Raw genomic sequence first — 9834 nt, 5'->3', positions numbered from 1 at the left:
GTGATTCTGATGGGCTTTCCTTTATAGGTAATCTGTTTCTTTTCTCTAGCAGCTTTTAATATTCTGTTCTTTTGCTGGAGTTCTGGGAACTTGACTGTTATATGTCTGGGTGTAATTTTATTTTGTTCGTGGTTGGTTGGAGTTCTATATGCCTCATTTACCTGGATATCAGGTTCTGTTTTCATACTTGGGAAATTTTCTGCAATTATTTCTACAAATATTGTTTTTATGTCAGTTGTGTCGCCTCCTGCTGTTTCATTGACTCCTATAAGTCATACATTATTCCTCTTTGCCTCATCTTGCACCTGTTGAATTGACTTTTCCTGGATCCTTGTTGATTTTACAAGATCCTTTCTTTCATAGTCACTACCTGCTGTGCTATCTTCAAAGTCTGAGATCCTATCTTCAGGTTCATTCAAGCGATTTTGGCTGCTTTCAATGGAAGCTTTGCTTTCCTGGACGTCTCTTTGAATCTGGTTTATGCGTTCTAAGTTTTTTCTGTATTTTTCATTTCATGCTTCTGTCCATTGCCTTTGTTCTTCTATTTTCTTATATGTTTCTTCTTCAGACTTTTTGAGCAGTTCCTTCATTATTATTGTCATTTCATTTTTTGCCTGAGAGATTATTTCTGATCTCATGTCTTCTATGGCCTTATGGAGTTGTTTCTTTACTTCCATTGCAATCACTTCAGCTATTTCAGGCATGTGTTTACCAAGTTCTCCTATGTCAATGTCTCCTGGAGTTGTTCTGAGTGGGGTGGAGTTCTGGGATTGTGTTTTAGTTCTTTGTTTTGTCATGTTTGCTACTGGATGCAGAAAGCTCAGTTTCCCTCTTCCATGGCTTCACAGCACAGGTCACTAGTGTCCCTAGTTTTCCTGATGGTCAGGTTTGCCCCTCAGTGACCCCTGAGAAGCACTACTTAGTCTTAGGTTTTCCAGCACTTGTTGATTTGTATCTAGTTACCCCAGGTCTCAGACACGGGCATTGGTGTCAGCTGATGGCAGGCGTCTGATCCAGCATCCTTGCAGTTCAGGACACATGCACAACCCAGACTCGGGTTGCACTGGTGTGACAATCCTGGTCCAGTGGACCTATGTCCCCAGGCAGTTCAGGGTACTGGCAAAACCCAGACACAAACTTCAGGGTTGACAGTTTGTGAACCACCTGATTCTGTGCCTCCAGTCAGTTCAGGACACATACAGGAACCAGATGCAGGCCGGATGGGCAGCAATCACAGACTGCCCGTGCCTGTGACCCCCTAGGGGGTCCAGGCACAAGTAAAGCACAGACTTGAACCACTGGACCAGCAGCTCTTGGAGCACTCCCTCACTTGACACTAGGAGTGCTCAGGGTGGGGTCACATGTACCCCCCAGCTAGAGCAGTCCCTGGGGCTTCTGAGTGAGGACCTCCTATCTGCCATGGGAGCAGGGAGGGCAGAGACTCAATCTGTAATGGTGGCTTCCTGGGCCGCCCGCCCTGCCCCCAGGAAGAAGATGGGAAATACCTAGCTCTCTCCCCGAGTTTCAGCTGGGAACTGTGGCGGTGGAAGTAAAGCACAGACTCAAACCGGAGGACCAACAGCTCTTGGAGCACTTGCTCACTGGGCACAGGGCATGCACTGTCATTTGTGCTGACTCCTGCTTTTTCATTGATATCTATCAGTCTTATACTGTTTTACTCTTGCATAATCTTGCATCTGTTGAATTCTTATTTCTTGGTTCCTTGTTATTTTTAAGAGATTCTTCCCTTTGTGATTGCTAGTGCAATGCTGTCTTCAAGGTCTGAAAGTCTGTCTTTAGTTTCATTCCAGCAGTTTTGCCAGCTTTCTTTGGAATTTTTAATTTCCTGGATATCTTTTTGAATCTGTTTCATGCATTCTAAATCTTTCCTATACTGTTCATTTAAGATTTCCATCATTTTCCTGTGCTCCTCTATTTTTATCTATGTCTTCTTTAGATATGTTGAGCAATTCTTTCATTATGGTTGTCATTTCTTTTTTTTACCTGAGAGATTACTTCTGATTTGATTTCCTGTACAGCCTCATGGTGTTGTTTCTTTACTTCAGTTGCTATCATTTTAGAAATTTCAGCTGTGTGACTTCCAATTTCTTCTATGTTGATGTCTCCTGGACTTATTCTGGGTGGGCTGGAGGTCTGAGATTGCATTTTGCTCCTTCATTTTGATATTTTCTGTCTCAAAATTTTTTAATTTTGTCTTCTGTAATGATCCTTGTGAGTTTTGGTAGTAGGTAGCTAGATCACTAGTATCAAGGCCTTCTAGGAAAAGTCTGTTTTTCAGGTGTGTCTTCTGTGTGTAAGAGATTCTTGGTTTGTGTCTGTCTCAAGATCCTCCCTACCCAATTAACTGAGAGTAGGATGTTGGTTTCTGTTTGACTATGTCCCCAGTCTTTTGGTTTAGTGCTGTGGTGAGATTATTACGCCAAAGCTTCCCAATATTGTTACACAAGGGAAAACAACTGATTACAACATATATGCTCCTAGCTACAATAGTGTAATTAGCAATAATGATAGCATCAAGCACAATTTAGAAATTGACAAACTGTGGTACCTATTGATTTTGTACTTTAGACCATAGAAGCAAATTCTATAGTTACATAACAGAACCAATTGTAAATTAGGAGTACTTATGCAAAGTGTTTCCCCTTGCTAGATTTAGCCTGGGTTCCTCCTAGTGAGCCAGTTGCCAAGTCCCGGGTGTTTCCTGTGTTGGCTGCCTGCACCACAGTGTAGGGGAATGGGCCAGGCACTGGGGTTCCCCTGGACCAAGATTCCTATCATGGCGGAGAGGCTATGGGCAACATCTTTCCCCTTCCAAGGGGCTCACTGAGGCTCCTGTGATAGTGGCGAGGTGATGGCCACAGTCTCTTCACTCCTTCCTGGCTCATGGGGGCTCTCTTGATGGCAGAGAGGTGATGGGCCTATGCTTCTTTTTTCATGGCCACTTGGACTTTCTTATTTTGTTTATTATAATTGTGTACACAGGAAAGAAGACAAACTCAGAACTTCCCTAATGAGACATCAATCTTCAGTATATTTTTTCTCAAAGAAGACAGACTCACACACTACAACACTACCAATGACACAGTCATTATCCTCTAGAATGTCTCCCAATTGGTATCTGTCTAGTCATCAGATTAGTAAAGTAACTGTATCAACGGTGGCACCATCGACTTCAAAATCTACTGTGATGAGCTCTTCCCAAATAGACAGCAGTCTTGGTAAGCAAAATACATACCAAATACATAAACTATTTTTAAAGCATGTGTTTCAATAAATTCTTCTTTGTGCCTCACAGTCAGAATGTTCTATTATTTGTCTGCAATAATGCTAATTTCTCAGATGTCATGTGCAGAGTAACTTTTCTATGGCCATGACTGAGTCTAGGCCTGGAGTCTTAAATTCAGGTCACATAAAAACGTATGTCCCAAGATATAAAACCATGATTAATATGTGTGGAGTTGTGATTTCTTGTGGACTGATAGCTAGCTTGCTCTACAGTTACTCAAGAATTAATGTTTCTAGTGCATAGCTTTAATGAACATTCCTCTGAAGGCTGCCAGAAGGATTAAGTAACATCTTGAATATTTTGTGCTTTTAGGAGACTTATACCTCAAGTAAGAGCTAGATAGATGAGAAAAATCAGAAATATAGAGTAGGTAATAAGATGGCAGAGGAAAAAAACAATGGAGAGAACTTAAAGGAGAGAGATATGTGAATAATATTATATGATTTCAAGAAGAAAAGTTTTGACTGCTTTTAGTAAGGCAATCCGCAATCCCTAGTTTAGAGTGTTTGTTGTTCATCAAGTTTAGGGAATATGTAGAAAATATCATTTGTTCATCAAGTTTAGGGAATATGTAGAAAATATCATTTGTTCATCAAGTTTAGGGAATATGGAGAAAATATCATTGTCCCTAGAAACACAGAATCAATTGTTTTTCTATCTTCTACAATATAAGGCAAAAGATCCCCTTCTCCACAACCATAGAACGGGGAATAATCTCCATTCACAGAATTATTGTAATTCTGTTTAGGCAAAATACGTAGAAAAATGACTAAGCACATAATCTAGTACATAATAAGTACTCAATAAAATTAATTGTGACTTTTAACATACTTCTAGACACATTCTTTTAGAATAGACTTGAAAGCTGTATTTCAATTAGCAATCAACTAACATATTTCAAGCAGGTACTATAAACACTCCCATGAATTTCTGACGCTACCATATCCTCTGCCACTTGGTAGATATTTATAGTCTGGCTGCTTCCCATCTTTATTTAACTTTGTTTCTAGCATTGTCTTAGACCTTTGACATAATGTCATACTTGTTTTATCTTGCTGCCGTTATGGTCGTATTCCCTTTGTTTCAATGTATGACTAAGATAAGTTTTTCAAGAAACTTTCTAAGTTTACACTGGCATTTAGCAATAACCAAAATCCATATGCTTAAAAATGCAAATACAAATTTCCCATCCTACACATATATATATATATATGTGTGTGTGTGTGTGTGCATATATATGATATATAGAAATATATGTGTAGATACCCATAGCATATGTTCTATATTTGAGTTAAACTGTAAAATCTTTTGATAGTGTGCAATAAGCAAAATTTAAGGCTTTCCTTTGTAAAGTGAGAAATACACTGAGACATCATCTTCTTAAATTAGTGGAGATTCTGCTTCTGTACATAGATGCCTGAGCCCACTGAGACTTGTTGCATTTGGCTCATCCCCTCTGCTGTTCTAGATGAAATAAAAACTGGGGAAAAAAAAATTAATGTTTCTCTCCCTTTAGAACTACAAGACTTTCAAGAATGTATGTGCATTTGCATGTGTATAAAATATATATATTCACAGTCAAAAAAAAAGAACTACAAGACTTTCACTACTCAGGATGAAATATTACAAGGATGCCATACATTTTCATTCCCCAAAGGAATTTAAGGATTAAGTAGAAATTTGCTTTACTGGGAGTAAACTAATTCAATTCTAAGTGTTTCTTTGAGGACTCTTTTAATAACGCTAACCTGGGGGTGTAGCTAAGTGACAGAACATGTACCTTAGCATGTTAATGGTGGGAATTTCAAAGTAGCAAACTTCTCAAGGCTACTAGAATCTAATTAAACATTACTTTATCTTCCTAATAAAATGCATATTTTAGTTCATAGAGAAAGTTTAAGTCTTTATCTGGCAAAGGCACTAAACATTAGTAGAAAATAATTCATTTGAGGCTTTCATTTATGGGTCATAATTTGAGAAGTAAGTGTTATATACAATAAGGATATACTCACATACAAAATACTAAACTTAGCAGACTCAGATATTTTGCCCACTCAAAAACTACTAAATAATGACTTAATTAGTGATTTTGCTAATGACATAACTGATATTATAGTATAAATAATCACTTAGTCATTATGCTAATAATATAATGATAGTTTAAGACATGTGAATAATCTCTAGGAATTGATGTCACTAAAAATACTCACTGATTATTTTACAGGATTTCCTTTAAGGCTTCTACTATATTTTCACTGAGTTTACAGTGACAGCAAAATATACAAAAAATACAGTTTTGTAGAAGCAGGGAATAAAGAGAGTGCCTTAGGGTTCTCTTACTGTGTGTTTATTTATTGTCATCTCTTGTTTGATTCCCTCTTTGATTTCTTTGAAAGAAAACAGCTGCTTGTTACTTTCAAAGAACCTGGATCCTGAGTCACCTGTGGCAGGAGATGGAGAAGATTATTTCCTTTCTTTGTTTGACGATTCCAAGAAACTTACTTCACACTCAAGCCACGCCAAGGAACCTCACAAACACTTCTCTACAATTCTTGAAGAAGTTGGTAAATCTATATCCAGGTAAACATTTTATTTAAATTACTTAATATCGTCTACTGGGATAGGCCCAGCAAGTTATCAGAAAACAGAGTTCTGATCTGTTGTTAGATATAGTTCATCTTAAAGCCTAAACATTTAATTAAAATTTAATTGTTTAATGTTCTGAGCAACTAAAGGCAGTTGATACAACTTGCTAGGTAACTAAAGAAAATGTTAGTTCTTCAAAAATGCCAAAGGAAATTGTGCTACATAATATCTACAAATACACCAGCTCAATTTTTCAAGAACTCTTTTTGTTGGTGGTGAATCATTCAAACGGACTTTTTTGTCTTCTAACAAGTTCTTGAATTCAAAGCAAAAGAAGGCATATAAATTTTTACTCATTGGTCTGTTATTATTACTGCATCTATGACAAAAAGAATTGATACTAAGGTTTGAAGAGAACTGACTTGTCTAGTCATTTACTTGACCCTCCTTTATTTATTGCAGGAATAATAGCTTGAAATGTTAGTCACAAACACATGTTGACATAGGGTGCTAGAGAGCTAAAAGAAGTTGTCTGTACAGTTCAGTGTCAGAGAATCCACCAGGCTTTTTCTAGTGCCCGCACTCTTGTGATGCAGCCTAGAGATGCTCTCATGAAATAATTTGGAGAAATGTTAAGGTTCAGCACATTTGTTCCCTCTCAGGCACCCCTGTTCAATGATCAGTGTCTAATAGGTTCAAAACATTATTTCTTGTATTTATTACAGGACTTTTGTTGTTTTTTAGGTGGGATTTCCTGTTATTCTCTCTTGACCAAAAACAGAAGCTGTTTTTCTTTCCTAGTACCACCCACAATCTCTGAGGATCTGTTTCATGCCCGCCAGTAGATGGGGTGGTGGAGGGGGGACAAAAGGGTTTACAGGCCACAGTAAGTGCAGTAGAGAGGTTATTAGAATTTTCACTAGTTATGCGTATGCACTTTCTATATCCAAGACGTTACTTTGGCTTCAAGTTCAGAATATTAATTAGGCACAGGTTCAAAGAACTGAAACTTCTTTAAACATAAATTGTATCAAATCACAGAGTAACAGAAACTTGAAAGGAGATAAATAGCATGGAACAATTAAGGAGAACCCAATAAGTAGTTAATTCAGTGTTTAAATACATAACGGAAAGTTATTTTTTTAAGTGGCATAGCCTTGTGTCTTTTCAAACTCTTTACAAATCAAATCTGTGACAAGGTTACTGATAGGAACATCACCCTCCACCCTTAGCCAATCACAAATTATAAGCAGAGTTGCTTCCTTACTAAAGATAAATGGGAGGGCTTGTAGGGGAGAAAGATAACTACTAAAGGCTTGTAATAACAGATTAACAGCTTGCCTTTGTGAATTTCCACGTATTGTGTGAATTGTTTTCCTGCAGCTTTAGGTTTATATCCAAAAGGAAGTCAAATGAAGTGCCCTGATATGGTCAGTGTTTTGTTTTCCTTTAGAAAATTAAATTTATCTTACTAATGTGCATAAAGCAAAAAAGATAGATGAATAAATAGTTTACTTAGCTAATGAAAGATTTCTGAAAAGCAACTATAAGTGTTCAATACAGGCAGTGATGACAAAGGGGTAGCCAACCTATTCTAGGGTATTACCTGTTTAAAAACAAAAAGTAAATAGTGATCCTCTCTGTGGGAAGAAACAAAGTCTAAAAAACAAAAAAGTTGTCTGTCAAAAAATAAAAACATTTAACAAAGAATTCAGTAAGACCAGTGAGAAAAGATGTCACAGCGGAATTCCAGGGTTGTCATAGATATTTAAAAATGTAACATCTATAATTTGGTAAGAGCCATAATGCAACACACACACACACACACACACACACAGAGAGAGAGAGAGAGAGAGAGAGAGAGAGAGAGAGAGAGAAAGCTATATCAGTTGTGCAAAAGTGAACCTCTATGAGACAGGCATTCCACACAGTGTACTGGGTGTGTGATGGAAGATGACAATTTTGAAGGGAATTTGATAACATATACCTAGACAGTCCACCGATTCTCATAATTTGTCTTCTAGGAAAAGGACCCAGGGGCGATGGTCAAGTATGTGAAATCACTTTTTTCCTCAAAACAGTTCCAAGTTTCAAAGCAGCAACAAAGAGGTGGACAAGTTAATTATACATTTAGGCAGGATCATAGGACCAAGTGAATAAAAATTGGTATGTGGGATCTGTCAGAAAGGAGGGTCACTGGTAAACAACCCCAGATTTTCAGTTAGAAGGTCAAAGCCCACATCCAATGGTAAGGTTGTGTGGAAAATAAACCAGCATACTGTCAAAAATCATTTCACACCATGAATTCAATTAAAATGATTTTTTCCAAGTTAAATGCCTGCTGGAAGCAAAACAAAATAATCCTCTCCGTAGTGAGAAAATGTTACACAGAGCTCTAAATTATGGCTGTGGATTTTTTAAAAATTGTGATACTAGGTACATAATCAAAAATAATGTGTATAGAAGGCAGAAGTTAACCAAAAACCAAGATCAAAAATAGACACCAGAAACAGATGTAGGAAATGCACATATTATGATTATCAGATGAGGATTTTTTTAATGGCTAAAATATTCAAAGAATTACATGACAAGGTAAAAACTTGGACCTAGACCTGTAGTCTAAAGACAAAAACATCAAAAACAAGTTCTAGAAATAAAGAATCTAATAATAGAAATTACTATTTCAGCAGATAGATATAATTGTGCATTTGATATGGCAAAAGAGAGAATTGTTGCCCTAGTAATTCTAAGAAGAAAATATCCAGACTGAATCATAGCAAGGAGATTACATCCAGGAAAAGATTTTAAAAATCTAACCACTTATAACTGTAGTTACTGCTGGAGGGGAAAGTGTGAAATCAGACAGTACAGATGGAATCTACACACAGCAGAGCCTTTTCCTAGATTCACGAAAGACATCAAACCAAAGATTCAAGAAGCTCCCAACTCACACATGATAACTATGAGCTCCCAACTCATAGCGTGATAGCAAATGCAAATAAACTAGGTACATGGTAGAAAAACTAGTTCTAAAACAGAAGACCTGAAGAAAATGTTAAAATTAGAGAATAAAAGGCACATATTGTCAATGAAACAATGAAAAGATGGGCAGTGGGTTTATCAAAAGAAAAATGGAGATACTGAATAAATTTCCAATGAGAGCATCGAGGACTAAAACTGCAGGCCAACAGGGTAACCTTTCCGAACACTGCTTTTAAAATCCTAAGTAGTGTGTTGTAGTTTTCTTTTGCTGCCATAAAAAAATTGATACTAACTCAGCAGTTTAAAATGAGATCAATAGCACCCGCTCATTGTCACAGTTCTGTGAGTCATGCGTAAGTCTTGGTTGGTTTGGCTGATTTCTTATGTTTCACATGTTCAAAATCAAGGCAGCTGAACACTTACTGAAGGCTCTGAAGGGAGTCTGCTGTCTGCTCTTTGAGGTTGTTGGCCAAAATCAGTTCTTCGTGGTCTTAGGACTGAGGTCCCATTTCCCTGGGACCTCAGTTCTAAGACCACGAAGAACTGGTTTCCCCGCTGATGGCCAGTGTGGAGTCACGTGAGCTCCCTGAGGTCTCGCCCAGGTCCTTGCACATGGACCCAAAGTGCATCCACCCTTTTCCTTCTGCTGAAGCTCTCTTCACCTCCCAGCTGGAGTCAATTCTCTAATATTAAACATTTGTTTGATTAGATTCCATCTATGTGAATGGGCCGGGATAATCTATCTTAAAATTCATAACTTTAACTTTATCTGAGAAGTCTTTTTTTCCATGTAACATAACACATTCCCAGGATCTAGGGATGATGGATGAACCCTTTGAGCAGCCATTCTGTGTTTTACAAAGGAGTAGAATTCAAAAGCAATTAACACAGTACTAAAAAAAAAAAAAAAAAAAAAAAAAAAAAAGTATCCAACCAAAACTTATATAAAGCCATACAAA

At 37.4% G+C, this 9834-nt stretch overlaps 1 protein-coding gene across 6 annotated transcripts in view; it reads left to right on the top strand.

Moving 5' to 3' along the window:
- The window catches only part of Lmntd1 (lamin tail domain containing 1), a 262615-nt gene that overhangs the window by 205045 nt on the left and 47736 nt on the right, over positions 1-9834 (top strand). For all 6 annotated transcript variants that reach the window (XM_013511519.1, XM_013511521.1, XM_013511520.1 and 3 more), the window contains 2 exons: positions 3004-3239; positions 5704-5887. In XM_013511519.1, the coding sequence (XP_013366973.1) occupies positions 3004-3239; positions 5704-5887 (420 nt within the window). The remainder of the gene's footprint in view (positions 1-3003; positions 3240-5703; positions 5888-9834) is intronic.

This window comes from Chinchilla lanigera, unplaced genomic scaffold (genome assembly GCF_000276665.1).
Source record: "Chinchilla lanigera isolate Chin_1 unplaced genomic scaffold, ChiLan1.0 scaffold00012, whole genome shotgun sequence".
Taxonomy (NCBI): Eukaryota; Metazoa; Chordata; class Mammalia; order Rodentia; family Chinchillidae; genus Chinchilla; species Chinchilla lanigera.
This window is presented reverse-complemented; position numbering and strand designations above follow the sequence as displayed.